The 18965-nt window shown below is 34.5% G+C and overlaps 4 protein-coding genes across 5 annotated transcripts in view; 2 read left to right on the top strand and 2 right to left on the bottom strand.

The window, feature by feature from the left end:
- The first annotated feature begins 91 nt into the window (after positions 1 to 91).
- On the top strand, positions 92 to 2773 carry LOC141430816 (double C2-like domain-containing protein beta). The gene is made up of 2 exons (XM_074091670.1): positions 92 to 326; positions 636 to 2773. Exons 1-2 carry the CDS (start codon positions 109 to 111, stop codon positions 931 to 933), a joined length of 516 nt encoding a protein of 171 aa, XP_073947771.1. The 5' UTR covers positions 92 to 108; the 3' UTR covers positions 934 to 2773.
- A 2244-nt stretch (positions 2774 to 5017) lies between these two features.
- On the top strand, positions 5018 to 10008 carry Dlish (Dachs ligand with SH3s). Its single transcript, XM_074092130.1, has 7 exons — positions 5018 to 5210; positions 5535 to 5728; positions 6161 to 6348; positions 6771 to 6937; positions 8203 to 8301; positions 8582 to 8724; positions 9025 to 10008. The coding sequence occupies exons 1-7, from the start codon at positions 5162 to 5164 to the stop codon at positions 9187 to 9189; spliced, it is 1005 nt and encodes a 334-aa protein (XP_073948231.1). The 5' UTR covers positions 5018 to 5161; the 3' UTR covers positions 9190 to 10008.
- Positions 10009 to 11495, bottom strand: bonsai (28S ribosomal protein S15, mitochondrial). Its single transcript, XM_074092131.1, has 4 exons — positions 11198 to 11495; positions 10885 to 11018; positions 10569 to 10642; positions 10009 to 10494 (listed from the first exon to the last, which is right to left on the bottom strand). The coding sequence occupies exons 1-4, from the start codon at positions 11383 to 11385 to the stop codon at positions 10063 to 10065; spliced, it is 828 nt and encodes a 275-aa protein (XP_073948232.1). The 5' UTR covers positions 11386 to 11495; the 3' UTR covers positions 10009 to 10062.
- A 2178-nt stretch (positions 11496 to 13673) lies between these two features.
- LOC141431128 (vacuole membrane protein 1-like) overlaps positions 13674 to 18965 on the bottom strand; it is an 82343-nt gene continuing 77051 nt past the window's right edge. For both annotated transcript variants that reach the window (XM_074092141.1, XM_074092140.1), the window contains exons 9-10: positions 18611 to 18915; positions 13674 to 17925 (exon numbers count right to left, since the gene is read on the bottom strand). In XM_074092141.1, coding sequence (XP_073948242.1) covers positions 18648 to 18915 — 268 coding nt within the window. In that variant the 3' untranslated portion in view covers positions 13674 to 17925; positions 18611 to 18647. The remainder of the gene's footprint in view (positions 17926 to 18610; positions 18916 to 18965) is intronic.

The following is an 18965-nucleotide window of genomic DNA, read 5'->3' as shown; positions in this document are numbered from 1 at the left end:
AATGGAACGAACAGACAGAACCTATATGTATATACCTAGTAAACTACATGGAAGAGCTTGTAGATTTTTTACAAAAACTTACTATATTACAGATACGGCTGCGATGAAATGGGCTCAGCAACAGTATCCCTCCGTGAATGTGCCAAAGCCCCGACGCAGTTGCGTCTAGCCTTAACAGGGTCAACGACCTCCGAGCCAGCAGGCCCGAGGCTTCTGCTAGCTCTCTGTTACAGCACCAAGAGGCGAGCTCTCGTTGTGACCGTCTGCAGAGCTGCCGATTTGCCTGCACAGGATAGCAATGGATACTCCGATCCGTTCGTGAAACTGTACGTTTCATTGGAAATATGATGAACTAAAAACATTTTTTTTGAACTAGCGTCATTTCACGATGTGCCTAGGAATTCTTGATCTGGCGGATTTTTGCGATCGGCCGCCGACATATTATATAAAACCAATTAACTTGCTCACCCGCGCCCTTATGATAGCTAAATCTGTTGATGAAATAGTTCCTTAATGACACGTTATCTTCTTAATAGTTCACACAAAAATAATATAAGGCGAGTTGAGAATTTTTGATCTGGTCACGAGTTTTTGATCACCGTAATGTAATAAAAAAACTTTGTTATTTCTTGCAGGCATTTAGACCCGGACCCATATCACAAGAAACACAAAACTTCTATCAAGTGGCGGAACCTGAACCCAGTCTGGAACGAAGAAATCCTTTTCGAGACCCGACCGACAGAACTGTCCCGGCAGAACCTAACCCTCACAGTATGGGACAAGGATTATGGCAAACCCAATGATTTTCTAGGAAGCCTTGTGTTAGGTGCCAGCAGTAAAGGCAGGAGATTGAAACATTGGATGGACTGCATCAAGTTCCCTGACCATAGACACGAGCAGTGGCACTCTTTAACTGACACGCAGCACCTGTGAAGCTAGAAGTGAAAGGCAACCCCAAAAACCGTCGATAACTTTTGTTAATCAACACACCTGAACTGGCAAAACGAAGTCTCTACCTATTGAGTGATTCAGAAGAGATGAGCAAGAACACCCTTAGTAAATTGATAATAGATCGTTCACAAACGCCCATAGGTACTTTTAGTTGCAAAGTGACCATGCACTTAGAGAATAGTTTAAATATTTTTGTTTTTTATATTTAAATAACCTAACCAACAAAGAGATATCACGATTCTAAAAGTTGAAGGAGTCACGTTCTACATGATAGCACATTTATGCCACGTATACCTATGGGGTGACTGGGTAATCGACCTATTTTCACGGGATACCCGTAAAAGTAACAAATTTGGAGTTGAAATAGAAAATACAAAAAGACTCCAATAAAAAAACCAATCATTATTATTCAGTATCAGATGGGAGAATAACGCCCCTTTTTTCGCACCGGAAGTGACTATTTTTTTGGTACTTTCGGAAAGTTCCACCGCGGCAGACTATGAAATTCAGACTCAGCATCAGTTTTATGGGAAACCACCATTGTGCATTTCATCGCGGTATGAATTTAAGTACCTAGGTACGAAATTTTGCAGTCCGCTCTCCGTCTATTCGTGACCTGACGTCAAGAAATTTTGGATGATTTACATGCAGTTTATGTTTTATGGTCTCGTCCTTAGTGTTAATAATTTCTTGACAAACTGATTTCTAGTTTATTTCTGATTTTGAAATGAATTTGCAGGTATTAAGTCTTTAGTACCTACTATCTCCCTTTACAGAAGGAAATCGGTTCACACGGTAGAAAATGATCGCTAGACATATTTTTTTATTAAAAATGTAGATACAGTCGAGTAAGAAATTTCACTAAATGCTCCCATTGAATACAATGGAACTTTTTAAATTTGTATATTGTTGGGTACCTATTTAGAGAGGAGGCCTGTGCCCAGCTGTGTGATGTAAACAGAGAGCCTACTCCGAAGTTCGTATCGTACCGTCCCTCTCGCTCTCGTATTAAATAGTATAAGTGTCAGACAGAGGGCCCGAACGTTACATACATCGATTTTCGAATTTCGTAGTAGCCCCGCTGCAGGCTAGGATGATGGGTAGAAGTTGCCAAATTTAACTTTTTTTATACTATCGGAAGTACCAAATTCGCAAATTAGCTTAAACAGATAATTGAATTGTAGAAATGTTTTATAAACTTATACATATGTTTTAAGTAGTACCTACCTGTAAGTCATTAGGTTTAAACATTTTGCGTAAGTTTACCTATAATTTTTTAAGATTCTATTTACCTACCTGCACTGCTCACCCAATATTTAGGGAGGTAGGTAAGTATAATTCCAATATCCCGTTGCCAAGTTTTATGTAAATAATAGTTATATGTTTTGCTACAATACCTTATACTAATATCATCACCAAGAGACTAGGTAATGAACATCATCATAATTTTTTAAGAGTACCTAAGACTTGTCGAATCTAAGACTAATCTTCTGATACGATACAGTGCCTATTTATTTTCTTCTTTTTTTGATTTATACCTAAAGTAACTTCCCTATTCTCAGATTTCCTTTAATAAGTACTAACAGCCTTATTCATAAAAAATCCTTAATTGAGGTTTGATCGGTCTGTTACTTAGCAGACTGATTAAGCTTGTTAGACGGTTGTCAAGAAGTATGATTCATAAACGCTTGCTAGCAGTCTGCTAGTTGTTGAGCCGCTGATAGACTGATTAGACGCGTTATGTTGGCCACCTTGACAAATCAAAGACAAAAAATGGCCTAATCGATAATTAAAAAAAAAAAAGTTGACAGCAGTGACAGCAAATTAGCAGGAAAAAAAATAAAAAGCGAGAAGTTTGTTTTCCCGCCATTTCCGATCCGCATGTTTATGTTGTGCAAAAAGCCATAATTATGTTAATCATCCTAATATTTTTTTCATATTTATTGTTAATTTATTGTTGCTAATTTAGAGGATTTTTAAATACAAATTCCTGAAAATATTTTTTCCTGTTTTTTTTTAATCTTTGCGTAACTTCACCCTTCACTAAAATATCTTCGGTATGGTTTTTTGCTCTTGTCAAAGTCAGCTGTTCAAACTTGTGGCGGCCATTTTGTGACTTAGCAGGGAGATAAAGGAGGGTCTACGGTCCGCTAACTTTAGCAGAGCCTTGATCGACTGATTAGCGCTAACAGACGTTTATGAATCATGTTTTTTAGCATCGGGCCTTCAAGGAGCCTTCAAGGAGGCTCTAACTTTTTATGAATAAGGCTGTTAATCTTTAACAGCCTTATTCATAAAAAATCCTTAATTGAGGTTTGATCGGTCTGTTACTTAGCAGACTGATTAAGCTTGTTAGACGTTGTCAAGAAGTATGATTCATAAACGCTTGCTAGCAGTCTGCTAGTTGTTGAGCCGCTGATAGACTGATTAGACTCGTTATGTGGCCACCTTGACAAATCAAAGACAAAAAATGGCCTAATCGATAATAAAAAAAAAAAAAGTTGACAGCAGTGACAGCAAATTAGCAGGAAAAAAATAAAAAGCGACAAGTTTGTTTTCCCGCCATTTCCGATCCGCATGTTTATGTTGTGCAAAAAAGCCATAATTGTGTTAATCATCCTATTTTTTTTTTCATACTTATTGTTAATTTATTGCTGCTAATTTAGAGGATTTTTAAATACAAATTCCTGAAAATATTTTTTCCTGGTTTTTTTTTTAATCTTTGCGTAACTTCACCCTTCACTAAAATATCTTCGGTATGGTTTTTTGCTCTTGTCAAAGTCAGCTGTTCAAACTTGTGGCGGCCATTTTGTGACTTAGCAGGGAGATAAAGGAGGTCTACGGTCCGCTAACTTTAGCAGAGCCTTGATCGACTGATTAGCGCTAACAGACGTTTATGAATCATGTTTTTAGCATCGGGCCTTCAAGGAGCCTTCAAGGAGGCTCTAACTTTTTATGAATAAGGCTGTAAATCTTTCATTTTAATCTCCTCTCTAACGTCTCTTTTGAACTCTACCGTATAAAACCGCATTCACATTATCTGTCTTGTTGTGTCGTGACAAGGTCGTGACGCCTGAACGGTATCGGTTTCAAAAAAAATTATATGGTTGCGTTCAAATTTATCTTATGCAGTGTGTTGTGTCGCGTCGCATCAAAGCTATAGAGAGAGACAGAGAGCATCACAACACAACACGACAGATAAATGTGAATGCGGCTTAATACAAAGAATTTGTAAGGTATTTATTTATTTCTTTTTCCTCAGCTCCACTAAAACTTAAGTAGACTTTAAAAGTTTCATAAATAGGTGATGTTCGTTAGGCATTAGTATTAAGTAGGTATGAATTTCAACTTAAGCTCTTAGAAAATTAAAAAAATAAATATGCATAAGTAGTTATTGACATACAAAATAGCTTAATGTATATTCTTATCGGTATACTACAATTGTTATAATATATAAATGGTTCGTATTTTTGTATTAAATGTGCCAAAATTAATGTTATTAGGTGATGTAACCGTGTTGTTGTTTATTCAATCTTTTCAATAATGAAAGAGGTTAGGACAGCTGCCTTTATTGTTTATTGTATGCCTATACCAATAATCGTGGGTTATTATCAAATAAAGATTGGAATCACGAAAAGTTGTTTTCATATATATCTAGCTAGGTTCAGAAAGTAAGTCCCATCTGCCAACATACCTACCCACAAGAGCAAAACTATACTTTCCTGCAAAGGTAGGAAGAATATCTACCTAATATCTTTCCTAGTCTAGCCTAGCCCTTCTATACTATAAAAATGATATCATAAATCACTACTATTTTCATAGTGCAGTCGGTTCAAACCAGAAAGAGATAGGAGCCGCTCTATCAACGTCTGCGTTTAGTTTCGTATCGTTGACAGACTTGAATCCCAAATTATAAGAATTAATTAGAATGTTTAAAATCGATCTATATATTATAGAAGCCTTTTACATATTTATAACATAAATGAAATTAAAATATTCGAATGGAAACATGAACTCTGTCGTTGATTATTTAAATAGCATTACGGCACGCGTTCCCAGTGCAGAAACAAAACACAAAAAAGTTGTTTTGTGAACTTTTCTGACATGTGAATGAAACTGTAAATCGTTTTATAGACAAAAGGAATCTGTTTTTATTAGTAATAATCAATTATTTAAGTTCGTTATGTGTTAAAATAGCTCTTATAAGAAAATGGCATTCTTATGTCCTGTGAGAATAAGACGGGGAAAGAAAAAGAAATGTAAGTACATACTATGGAGCTTTCATCGTGGGAACTTTTATGTCAATGACCTCAGACTTTCTACATATAAATGTATTATAAAACTAGTTATTTCACCTTGCTTCCCATCTGCATTCTTCATCTGTAATCTGGTATTACTTAAAACGTAAAAATATTGAGGTTAAGATTATGATCACAAAAGCTTTTAAGCTTATCAAGTTATCAGTGTCATAGTTCTAACTTTTTTTAAGCCGAATGAACAATATTAGGGTCTTTTTTAAAGAAAAAGAAACAAAACATTTTGCCAAAAAAAACAAACCTCTATTTTTATTTGCTTTTTTTTAGCAAGCAGTGGGGACTCTGACAAGGATTTGTCTCGCCCAGGATCAGGGCTGAGCCCTGGCATGGGCAGGATTACTGGGTCAGCCAGCATCGAGACTTTAGTTAGAGTCGGAATAGAAAAAGAACATGGACTTAGTCCGGATTCTAAAATGGTTGTCCTCCATGATTTTGCGCCTTGCGTTGATGATGAACTTGAGGTAAGATCATGTAATTTAAATTGTTTGATACTTTATTTAATTGTAAATCTTTCTAAATATATTCTTTGTCAAGCTTGCCATCTAAAAATTATGGCTACAAAAAATAAATAATTAAGGGGCTCTTTCACCACCCACTGATAAATTCTATTTAACGGATAAATGTGATGCAGACTCCGTCTATTTGAACAAAACAAACAGAGATGGCATCACATTTAACCTTTAAATAAATTTATTCAATGGATGGTGAAACAGGGGGTAAATAAATAATACTACTTCAATTTGAACTTAATTAGATTTTATTTGAAGATGGAAGCTCAATTATAACCTATTAAGTGTCCCACTGCTGAATAAAGACCTCCCCTTTCTTTTAATGAGCTCAATCTCAAAATATAAGCTTCTTATTAAATTAATTATATTATTCATTCTTTCTAGGTAAAGCGTGGCCAAATTGTAAATGTATTATACCGAGAGAATGACTGGGTGTACGTAATAGTGGCAGAGTCCAGGAAAGAAGGCTTTATACCACATTCATACTGTGCACCATGCGAACACCATGATTTGAAAAAAAAACTGCCAAGAAGTAGATCTCCTGCTGATTTAGCCCATAGAGATGTGTCACAGTAAGTTGCTAGTTTTTTTTAAGATTTATAATAAATTACATTGTTAGGCTATTCAGTTCAGCTTACACAGCCTGGTGGTTGGTGTTTCTTGCTAAATTTATTTCTTGTTTGTCAGAATTCAACCCCAATGACAATGAGAGCACACAAAACAAAGTAAATAATATCACACTTACAACCAAAACCATAAAACATTATTTATGCTGACCATGACTTATCCATTTTTTTAATTATTTTAACCCATTGTGCAACCAACAACTTTTGGGCATTTTTAGATAAGTAGGTACTCGATGTTAAAAGATAATCAAAACTAGTTAAAAACAAAAATTTGAAAATTATGAATAGTGGTGCACAACTTACCAGGGGTTAATGCATCTTTGTCAACTTTAAAACAGAAAGATCAACTAAAGTTCATACTCCCTTAGGTTATCAGTGTCAGACGGTGCAACAAATGACGGCCATTCTGAGCTTGGTAGTGAGGGTGAAGCATGCCCATTCAGTAAGGACCCATCGGGGCGATATGTGGTGCTGTACACATTTACTGCTAGAGATGAAAACGATGTTGATGTGGAGAGAGGGGAATTTGTTACAGGTAACACTTAGTTTATTTAATTTTACTTTACCTTTTGAATGCATGAACTTGAAAAGCATCATTTCTCTCACCTAATACCAATTTTACTTATGAAAATAGTAATTAGTTATTTATGCAACTGTATCGTAATAGGGGTCCTTAAAACACGAGTGTGGTTCATAATAGGGTCACATGAGCGTTTTAAGGCCTAATTGACAAGGTTTCATATTTCTAAGACTATAATTTGATTTGTTCTCTGTATTCTGTTTGGAAAGAGAAAAACGCTGATATTTTTAAAATTTCGCTGCAACTATTAATTAATTTATTACAATTTTTTTTAAGATGTGCTTATTCTAAAAGGGCATAACTCCAAAACTACCACACAATAGAGCCATTACTTTTGTTTAGTCTCTTAAAAAAAGATCACGTAAATCTGACATAGATGTTGCATAGACTTTCTATATAGGTACTTGTTGTTGTTTCTTTAAAAAATATGGCTCCGTCCATTGGAGGACAATTTTGCCAGTGTCTAGTAGTTTTTGCCGTTGTACGGTAAAACAATTCTAGAAAACGAAATATGAGAGGTAATGGTGGATGAACGATGACAGCGCGAATCCTATATAGGTACTTATACTCTTTGATAGAGACGTTGCCAAAATAATGACAGCTCCTTTTTCTGGTGAAAAAAGCAAAGGAAACATATCTATTCTGTGTTAGTGTTGGCAAATTCAGACATATTTTTTAATTTTTTTTTTAAATATGGAGAAATCAATTAAGTATAATAAATATTTTACCATGTTCAGGAGGCAAAACTCTTTCGATTCCTGTAGTAATTTACAGGTGTTAAAAAAATGAAATCTTGTCAATTACGTACAGTTGCATACAATATTTTATCTACATCCATATATTAAATCCTCTATCATGTGTTCCGCGAACCATTTAGAATGACCTGCATTAACTCTAACTAGGTAGGTATGTCTGCCCCACGAGCTGCTGCTGCTGCTCGTGCGCGCCCCGGTGCTGTAATGATGTATGAAATCTCATTACGATACAGCCGTGTTCATAATAGAATACAATGTCGTAATGCTGGTCATTATCTATGGTTTTACTATATGGGTGTAGTGTAGATAAAATAAAATTTTACACAGTTCCCAGTTTTATGAGGATAATTACTAAACCACTTTATTACTGACATCTTTAAGACTATTGAATAACAGAAACTGAAGCAATAATTTAATTTAATAATTAGATTGAAAATTATTAAATAATTTATAATATGTTTTCAGTATTGAATCGGGAAGACCCAGACTGGTACTGGATTGTAAGAAGTGATGGCCAGGAAGGCTTTATACCCTCTGGATTTGTGTACCCTGCTGTTGTGCAAGGTAATTATTTAGGTAGGCGTCGCGACGCAGTTTGGGACGCCCTAGCATATGTGTTATTTCCGATGTCCAGCTTTCTACAAACCAAATTTCATCCAAATCCGTCCAGCTGTTTTAGTGTGAAGGAGTAACAAATATATGTATATATACATACATACAAACTTTCGCTTTTATAATTTCCAAGCCCCAAGCCCTCTTAGTCTGAGAGGAGGCCTGTGCCCAGCAAGTGGGACGTATATAGACTGGGGTTATGATGGTGATCACTTTAAATAATATTTTCCAGCGAACCAGCAAGACAACCCGCAGCCGGTGTTACCGCCGCCAGCTAACACCACCATTCTCTCGAACAGCAGCGTCAACAACACCACGCAGGACTCGGACGGACGCTACCACGGCACAGAGCTAGTCATGCTTTATGATTATAAGGTTTGTACAGTCAAGTGTTTTCAATGTTCATACATGATCTTGATGGTCTCAGAGAAAGATCATCGCTGTTTGCAAGACCGGCAGTTTAATGATTTGGGACCATTTATGACATGTACATTTTTTATTTTATTTTTGTTCAATTCGTTGTTTCAAATAACTGATAAAAGAAGAACTGAAATGTATTATGTTAATACAAAGTTATTGCCATTTTTAGCGTATTGCGTAAAAAAACACAATCTGCATTAACTAGCAATCAATAAACATACAATTATAGTTTAATAAATATTGTAATTGTTCCAGGCACAAGCCCCCGACGACTTATCAGTGAAGCGCGGCGAGTGGGTGTACGCGGACTTGACCCAGCAGACGGTGGAGGGTTGGTTATGGGCGCACGCGCCGAAATCACGCCGCTCTGGGTTCATCCCAACCGCCTATGCGCGAGCGCCGCACACCACGTCGCTTTGACAATGAATTTAGGAGCTGGAATGTGGAATCACTAACTTGACCATACATTGGACATACCTAAGCCATATACTATTTAAAAAAAAATTGACCATAAGTTTGCGTTTCCATCAAAGATGTGCAAGGAATGTGTTTTTCATTAACCAATAGAAACGCTTAATTTACCTACCTCGCACAGCACATCTTAGTGGAAACAGCTGAGCGGAGCGAGGCGAGGTACCTAAATGAAACGTTTCTATAGATTCATGGAAAACACATTCCTCGCAACACATCCTTGCAATCTCTAGTGGAAACGAAGCCTAAATAATTTAGAAAGGAAATCATCATTATCGGTTATCCATTGAAAGTCATGCTGTATTGTTCAAATAGGACTTAGTAACATTTCTAAGATCGCAAGAATATCAGTTAAATCCCAAGCAGAAATTCACACACAAACATACACACACTCATAAACAGACTTTTCACTCCGTTAAGTGGTTCGAGTATCCTGATTATTATTTTTTGCATACAGAAGAAAGAAACTGTGTTTTCCACATCCTAGCTCCTTGTGTTTATGGTGCCGCAAACAATAATTCTTTATTTTTTATTATGTATATTTAAGTAATGCCTTCAAATTAGCCTTTTTGATAGCTGCCATATTTTGACTTTTGTAAAATATAGCAAAGTCTTCCTGTTTAACATAATTTTCCAATTTGATCTAAATGAAATTGTTATTTAATTATCCGTCCAAAATCGACTGAATCTCATGTTACGCTTTATTTTTTATAACTTTAACATAGTATGTAAGATTTATGTAATATCAATTTGAAATAAACAATAAGATAAACTTTGTTCTTTTATTTATACAACCACTACACTAATATTTTATAATTCATACTATTCCAAGTCAGATATTAGATTCTTCTTCTTTTTCTTAGCTTGTTGTTTAATCTCATCTTTTATGGTCCATTCTTTTAACTGTTCTTCCACTTTCTTGATATCCTGCTCAGTGACAGTGACAGCCAATTGCAGCTCCTCCTGTTCCTTTCTAATAAACTTTAGAGCTTCTAGCTTTTCTCGTAAGAATGGACCTTGTTGGCTTTCTAAAAGGTTTCTATAGTCTGTCAATTTTTGGTTACGGATGTCATCGCAGTGCATTTCTGTTAGTTTTCTCAGGGATTCTTTGCGAGATAGCTTGTGATGGGACTCCGGATGTGCTTTGTATTCAAGGTTAAGTTTCTCCAGGAGCCACTCAAACTTCTTGTAATCATATGTGCGCATATATTTTAGCAGTTTCTTTCTACGGTCTATAAGTTCTTGCACTGTTTTCTGCAAAATTAGGTGATAATGTAGCCATAAATTTTTAAGAGAAATATACACTTTAAAATTAATACAACACTAACCTTGGCTTGCACATTTCTCGGAAACTGTTCCATTGTTGCTTGAAGGCAGCGGATTTTTCCAGTAAGTTTTGCAACTGAAATGACAAATAAAATATAACATATTAGAGAAAGAAAAAGATAGACATTTTATACATACAGGAAAAATTGCAAAAAAAAACATTGAATAGTGTCATGTGAAAATAATACTAGTATTATAAATCAGTTTAAACTGTTTTTGAGATATTGAACAATAACAATATTTGGTTTTTCAAAATTCCTGAATTGGTTATGTTATTTTCTAACCAGTTTAGATATTTAAATAAATATGTATCATTACTTCTGGCCTCTGCTGAATCTTCGTCATATTGATGCCTTCTGACTCTGTTCAGAAGTTCCTGTGTGACTAAAGTGTTATATTCCTTGCGTCCAAGGAAAGCTGCTGAGAAAATCTTGTTTACAGCTTCTGGTGCACTGAAAACAACAAGTATGAATTAAAAACTAATTTAATGGTATAATGTAACATTGTCAGTAAAGAGCGGGCTAGGTAGATAGAGGATTTATAATTCTGAACTAAACACGTTTTAGGTTATGTTATTTATTTACATAGAAACTTAACTTCTACAACAAATAACTTTGAAATTAACTCTCACTCTTTAACTTCATTGGTTAGGCCGTAATCTTGGCCTATGGTCATCTCAGGGATTGGAGGAAGACCTTCCAAATCACCGGATTTCTCTGCTTTATAGGCAGGTACATATTCGGGTCGTACCCATTTAAATTTAACCTGGTGTTTTATGCCACGCAATTGAATAACAGAGCTGGTGACACGGCGCAGCATGGCTGTTGGATTTGATTATGATTTCAATTAATTTAATTAATCTTGAATTTTTCGTAACTTTACTACACCAGCACTAGACTTGTCATCTGTGACAGATGACATTGGCTGATATTTTTCGCTTTTTTTGCTGCGTTGCCACAGATAAAACTAACATTTTGTATGGTTAATCGTTATTCAAGGTACGTTTTTGTTAGAAAAGCGATGGCATGAGTAGTTATTAGGCATTTTCGCGAGAAGAGATTCACTCAAAATTTGGCCTGTCCCACACATTCAAAAAATAAATTTCAAAAAAGAGGGCAAAATTTCGGAGTTATGTAAGTATGTGCAGTTTTGTTCCATTTTTCATATAATTTTATAAAAGAATAGATTAAAAGTAGAGCTTCTTAGGATTTTTTGTATAAATTTTTATATTTTTGGTGCGGCTACCCCTAGTTTTCGACATGTCCTACCCTGATCAACGATATTTCGAACACCGTTTTAAGGTTGTTTCAACAACTTTATCCTCTTTATATTGTAATATAGAGGTGTGTTCCTTAATGAAGTATAAATTAAAATTGTATTGCATTAAATAATACTTTTCATATATATTAAAATAATACATTTTATCGCGTCCCATGATTTAAGGTGAAGTGGAAAATCCATTTTGTAACCATTATTTTTCAAAAAGTAAAACAAAAATCTCCCAAACTAGTTTAAAGCATTACATTCTGGCAACACTAGCATTAGACGCCATTAAAACTTCACAGGTCAGCCATTTTAAAATTTCTCAGTCGAGGTTCAAACGTGAAGAGAGTAACCACGCAAAAACAAGTGTCTACTTTGTAACTGGTGATTTAAGAAGGCAAGTTTGTTTAGCTGTTAGATTTAATTTTTTTTTCAATATTTAATAGGTTGTTTATCGATTGCATTGTTCAGCGCAGAGAAAAAATTTTTCACTGACAAACAATATTAAAAGTTTTAGATCGTGAACCATGGATGCGTTACTTCCACTTTGTTCGGTTACATATATATGGAACACTATAGTTACGAAGTGGAAGTATAAAGGCGGCTGCACCAGGTGATTTTGAGGCCGAATAAAAGTAATTTAATTTAGCATGATTTTAATAATATTGGTGTGATGTTGTGCCGACATGTAAATTACAGCTATATAAATTAACAATTTAATGTTGTTCAAACAATTAATGATTATTACAGGTTAAAAGTTGACTTGGATTTTTTTTTCGTATTTGTGAATTTGCCTTTATGCTTTCCATTTTGTAATTGCAGCGTTCAGTTTTGTAACTGTCCTATTTTGATTTGTTGCGAAATGTATTTTTTCTTAATTTTATATGTAGAATAATGATGCATAATAAAACTGATTTATATTTAATGACCTTTAACTTAAATAAATAAATTAAAATAACCATACAAATAACTACCCTAGATGAAAGACGCTAAAATTTTCTAACGAAAAGGACTAAAAAGTAACAAAGTGGAGATTTTTCCTTTGGAATAAATATAAAGGACATTATATTGGGATATTCTTCAGTTGTATGTATACCATAAAACTGTTCTTAAACGGAATACATAAACACAAATAACATACAAACACTGTATAATAAATAATTTTACTTTTAAAAAGTTACAAAGTGGAGTCCTGATCTGCAGAGTGGTCACCAATAAATATTTTTTTCTCATTTATATGTTGTTTTGTAGTATTTATTTTATGATATTATGCAAATATAGAGTCTAAGTAATTAATAAAATTAATATTTAAATAACTGATGAAAATAAAATCCTTTCGACTCCACTTGGTAACTGTGACTCTTCTCGCGAAAATGCCCTATTACCACAGTTATTACTAAAAATTTAGGCGTTTATCATCACATCACACTGCCGCCGCATCCCGCTGAGGCGTGGAAAGCGATGAATTCGCGTGCAGTGACGCCGCATCACCGTGTCGTTTTGCTCTTATTACTTTCTACGGACTTATATATGTACTCTGTGCTACGGACTGATTCTTGTTAAACACATGTTCAATGGATGTCTATGTTTTGTTGCAAAATGATTTTGCGACAAATCACGATGGTCAATCTCAAAGAAAGATTGCGCCGCAAGACCGCCAGTTTGCCAAAGAGTATAAGTACCTATGTAGAAACAGTTTGCTGATTTGGCACATTCCTGACAGGCGCATTTTTGTTATCCTTGTTTTTTGCTGTTGTTCCATCCACATTGTCAGGAAAGGAATAATTTTTTTCTTTCTCATCTTCATAAAGACTAAAATAGGTGGAAATAATTATACAACCCAGTATTTGACCATTCATTTATTAATTGTTTTTCGAGTGCAACCTCAAACTGGAAAACCTGTATATGCAAAATTTTGTACTAAGTGTACCACTCCACATGACTACATCACAAACTAACAATGTTTATGTAGGAAACGAATACATGTTGTATCCAAATAATAAAATAAAACAACTAACTACATATTTATACACTTTCACATCTGAATAAATTAAATCACATATTTTAAAGGACATAAGACAGTTCCGTGCACAATTGTGGATTTAAATCACATATTTTAAAGTAGATAAGACAGTTCCGTGCACAATTGTGGATACGATGATTTTCGTAAACATAATGCGAATTCATGTTTACGTTAATGTGTAACGACGCAATTTTACCTAAAATATATTTCTTGAACTTTGACATATGGGTAGGTAGTTAAACAAATTTTATTATCGTTTAATAAAAACACGTTTTGACACTTATACTCATGTACATTAAAAACCTTTATTCAATTTTAATAAAAATAAAGTTGGTTGGAATTGGTTTTAAAATATCTAAAATAATAATTGATCTATTAACCTATATAGATGCATCCCAAAGATCTCTACTAGAAGAAAAAAGGTCTCTACATTTCTTAGCACGACTGGCTAATGGCAGTCTATTTGAGGGATATTCCATATTTCGATCATTGCATCTAACAGATTCTTAGGGTAATTTTTGTTGAAAAAATGAAACTGTATTCAAACAGCTCTACCCATTTTTTCACTAATTTGGCCTTGGATTACTTACATTACACATATATTATAATTTATTTAATTAACTAACTTTTCACCAAATTTCATTAACTGAACAATTTGTATAGTTCGACTTATATGTAGTTTATTTATGGAATGTTGTTAACCCATATGATCAGCCTACAGCTGATGGTCATTATATTGAAAATAATAATTAATAAATATTAATAGCCATAATGATATAGATAAATGGGGACTGGGTACTATATAGTTCTGCTTATTCATAACAACACTACTTTGTGCAAGTCGCACCCATCATTTCTTAAAATTCTGTAACATGGACTAGTACAAACGACAATAAACACTAAGCAGGGAATGCGACTATGTTGAATCAAAGTATTTCAAAAATTCATAAAATCCAAACAGGAAAATAATATCTTAATAAATTAATACTGGACACCATTCAGCTACTTAATTATTAAAAATATTTACTTTGCCTATACATATGACTACAAGATACAAATGTCTTTTACTCCTGCACATGCTTGCTCAGTATTAACTCATGACTAATTATTCAAATGTTATTTGAATAAAAAAAAGGCTATTCAGCCTTTTCAGTTCAAAGTCGTGAATTAGTTTTATCTGATATGCGTTAAAAAATTATTTAACAGCAAAGAAACTATACCAAGTATCCAATAACGAATTATAATTTTTAACAACGCTTTTTAACGCATTATCGTTAAAATCCATTTGCTAACGGCGATAACGCATTAAAAAAATACTTAGGCGTGAAAGGCGAATTTATAAATAACAAAAAATCTGAAACCTTAGGAACAGCACCAAAAAATAAAACTATTATTTGGATCGAGCAATTAAACAATTTTGGTAATTTTGTCTACCAATGTGATAAATATTTTTTAATGTCGTTTAAATCTACTCTGGAAAATAGGAGCAACAAAATATAAAGCACCAAGTTTAAAAATAAAAATGAGAACGCTAAAATACTGGAAAGTTCTTAAAAATTCCACAGCACTGTCTTACTGTCGACAGCTACCTAGTTTTTTTTAACTTCTGTATCTAGCACACGTTTAAATATTAAATCTAATTAAAGCGGCTGTTATAGTCTAAATATGATTATTTAAAAATGTCAATTCTGTTGTGTTTTCAATGAATTATATACGCATATTTGTATAATAGATGACTATAACAGTACCACTTAATCTGTTTAAATACCGATACAATTACCACCACATAGAGAAAGAGAGGGAGAGCAGGCAGAGGGAGGAGTTACATTTGCTCATTCGGGTACAGTGGCGCCAATTTACGCACGCCCGCATACTCGCGGAGTGTTCCCCCGTCGCGCCCTCTTCATACCACCAATTTCGTCGGTTAAACGCGCATTGCACAAGTACGTACATGGTCAGGGCTCTCTCTACGTGACAGGAACCATACATTATAGAATGTGAAAAATACACGGATAAATCAGATTAAAGGGAAGCATATAACTTATAAATATCTGCATTCAGGGCTAATGAGGTGTGCTAGTTTTGGTGAAGTTAATCAAAGATATTTTATGCATTAACTAAATTATTTTGGATGAATGGAGTACAATCTCCCAAACTACAGCCCACTTCTTTCTTGAGGTATAAGCTCTTAAGAAGAAAATATGCGACTGAGTGAATTAAATAAATAATAAACTATTTGATTGCTTCATAAAGACTGACATATTTTGAGCATGAATACATCAACTAATTTATTATTTTACCTTGCTATTTTTAAAAGGATAACTTATTCTGTCTCTTATGCGGGTATAGAATATTTCTGCCAAAATATTTCTAGTTAAAATTTAAACTTTAATATTTCAGTAGTATGAGTAAAGAGTACGCCATATGGCTGGTCTGAAGTTCCCACAGAGTTCATCATAGTGAAGTAGTAGTTTCCCTAGTAAATGACAGCATCAGGCTGGTTGCTAAAATTACGACCACTTTGGAGATTGGCCCAACTGTCAAACGATATCTCCACTTAAACTAGTCTGCTAATGTCGTTGAAACAAAAGATCGGTTTTCTTTTTCGTTCTCATTTTAATCTTAAGGAAAACGAAAAAAAAAACCGACGAATGCCGAGCAACATTAGCGTTCTGGTTAAGTATTGTACAAGTTGTTAAAGCTCTTTCAAGACACCCATTCAACAAGCATTAAGGTGATCTCTTTAGAAACGTCAGATATGCGATGCGGCGGGCGCTTAAGTAATCTGTTGGTTTAGCTTATTTTATATCACTTAGCTCACTCTAAATACCCATGATTTTATTTTGTTACCTCTCAATACTAAAACTACGACTATATTTAATTTCATATCGGATGAAAGTTAAATAATTACCCATTAATGTTAAATGAACACTTATCTAGACTTAACGTAAGGCAAGACATTACCGGTCGGGCAACTAGCTGGTAATATTTTTTATTTTATTTTATTCTAAGTTATATTTCTACTTTCAAACAAATCGAAGAGAAGATAGCTCATTCTTAAATACCGTGTTGAAAAATATTAAAACTATTCACACCTAAGGGTGAACAACTTTCTATCTTGACTAACTACAAACTAATTTTATTTTGACTGTATTAATGGAGATTATCAAGTACAATCAAGGGCATAAATATAATATGAATGTTACCAAGACGACAAAAATATATATACTTACACCTTTATGCCACTAATCATAAGGTCAATATATACACTTGACGCTCCGGCTGTATAGATATTTAAGTCCTCGACTGTACTAGCTGTTGCACGCGAATTCGTCTGCGAAGAATTCGTTTAGCGAACCTCGGGAACAACTACATTTTGCGGGATAAAAGGTTTCCTTTTATTAATTCTGGGCTTCTAATATGATGTATGAAAATTTTCATGGCAATCGGTTTAGTAGTTAAGGCGTGAAAGCGGAACAAACTAATTACATTAGTAAGGAACAGTAAGGCGTACGACAGAGCGAGTCGCGGTCATTTGCGGACCACCATTAAAAAATAAGACACACAGCGTATTAGCGGCCTACAGACTTTTAACTTACGAGTTTTATCTTTCCTGGCTGACGGTTAAAAGTTAAAGGATAAAATGGCGCACGTTACAAAAACTTGACACTGTTGCTGCTGTATAGTCACCTAATCTAATGTTATTCATTTATACTAACCGGCATAGACTATTCATAAGACATTGTCTATATTAAATAACGGATGACAGTCAACTGTAGCTGTATGACCATAAAGTAACTATACTAACGTCAAACACTCGAAAACTGCGGAGCAATAATCAATTTAGTTATTAAATTTCACTCATTGTTTAATTTATTAACGAGTTATTTTTCTTTGTGTTAAGAATCGTTAAGCGGTTATCAAGCGCACCCATGATTTATGGCACCACAGGCAGCGAGCGTTCGACGCTATAGTAAATCAGTTAACTAGTTAGAAATAAGTAATTATTTAACTTTCATCGCTCCTGTTTGGGTACTACCGCCGGCGAACTTTTTCAGACGAACGACGATGCGCTGTAAAAAGAAAATTAAAAATATAGCTGTGAAACTGGCGATAAAAATGTTTTATTACGGACAGATGGCAACCTATGATTTTTGCAGAACGAAAGAAATGTAAATGCTGCAAGGAAATAAAAAAAGGAAGACGAAGTAATAAATTATCAACACTTTGAAGTTTCTATCGTCTTATAATAGCTTCATTACAAGTTACAGCATTAATAACTAGTGATGTTCCGGATCGTTAAAAATGCATACGTACATATATACGGAGTACGGATTTCTACTACTCAGAGCACTCGTGTCTGTAAATATGTTATGGATGCATTCTTTAATGTTCCAAGTTTGTAAGTCAAAGAAGCGAAGTAAGTAGTCAGTAAACTTGAATAATTATTTTTGAATTACAGTATTTTTTGAATAAAAGTTTCCGCTAAAAAGTAAAAAATACGGATATTTCCTCCTCAGATAGTTATACGACACGGATACATACATATATTATATCCGGAACATATCTATTAGTAATATAAAAATACTGTAATGTCATATACAGTTGACGTCATAATTAAGTGATCACTTTTGTACCTTGGTACGACTTTAACGTCATGTTTGAAAAGCCATACGAAATTGTGTAACCACTGAAAGCGACAAGGTACGGAAATGATCACTTATTTATGACGCTGACTGTACAAACTTATAAACTCACCATAATCACCGACAGCATCGGCCGGCGCGCGCAAACCCTATTCCCTTTTCTTTCCTTTCTTCTTGCCCATTCGCTTACTATAGTTCTGTGCTAGAGCGTTGACTATAGACACTACAAAGTACAACACCATGGCTAGCACAAACTTTTCTAGAAGACTCGAGAGCACTGAGCCCGAGTTTTCGGGAAGGGGGGATGACGGGTCGTTTTTGTGAAGCCTGGCTTTCTGGTTTCGTAGGAATTCTAGTAGAGGCGCTTCTAGCTTAGGCCCGATGTACGGTATTCTCTCAACCCAGGTCAGCACTTGACTGAAAGTTGAAAAAAATAATGTATTTTATTAATATTCTCCAGGGAAGAC

The sequence above is a fragment of the Choristoneura fumiferana genome, chromosome 9, assembly GCF_025370935.1.
Source record: "Choristoneura fumiferana chromosome 9, NRCan_CFum_1, whole genome shotgun sequence".
Lineage (NCBI taxonomy): Eukaryota > Metazoa > Arthropoda > Insecta > Lepidoptera > Tortricidae > Choristoneura > Choristoneura fumiferana.
The sequence above is the reverse complement of the archived record's forward strand: the minus strand, read 5'-3'. Positions and strand labels throughout refer to the sequence as shown.

Coding starts and splice junctions, on each gene's coding strand:
- bonsai (XM_074092131.1), bottom strand. CDS start 11,385: ATGCTGCGCCGTGTCACCAGCTCTGTTATTCAATTGCGTGGCATAAAA. Junction 10,643..10,884: donor AGATTCAGCAGAGGCCAGAA/GTAATGATACAT, acceptor TTGTCATTTCAG/TTGCAAAACTTACTGGAAAA. Junction 10,495..10,568: donor CGAGAAATGTGCAAGCCAAG/GTTAGTGTTGTA, acceptor CTAATTTTGCAG/AAAACAGTGCAAGAACTTAT.
- LOC141430816 (XM_074091670.1), top strand. CDS start 109: ATGGGCTCAGCAACAGTATCCCTCCGTGAATGTGCCAAAGCCCCGACG. Junction 327..635: donor TCCGATCCGTTCGTGAAACT/GTACGTTTCATT, acceptor TATTTCTTGCAG/GCATTTAGACCCGGACCCAT.
- Dlish (XM_074092130.1), top strand. CDS start 5,162: ATGGCATTCTTATGTCCTGTGAGAATAAGACGGGGAAAGAAAAAGAAA. Junction 5,729..6,160: donor GCGTTGATGATGAACTTGAG/GTAAGATCATGT, acceptor CATTCTTTCTAG/GTAAAGCGTGGCCAAATTGT. Junction 8,725..9,024: donor TCATGCTTTATGATTATAAG/GTTTGTACAGTC, acceptor TAATTGTTCCAG/GCACAAGCCCCCGACGACTT.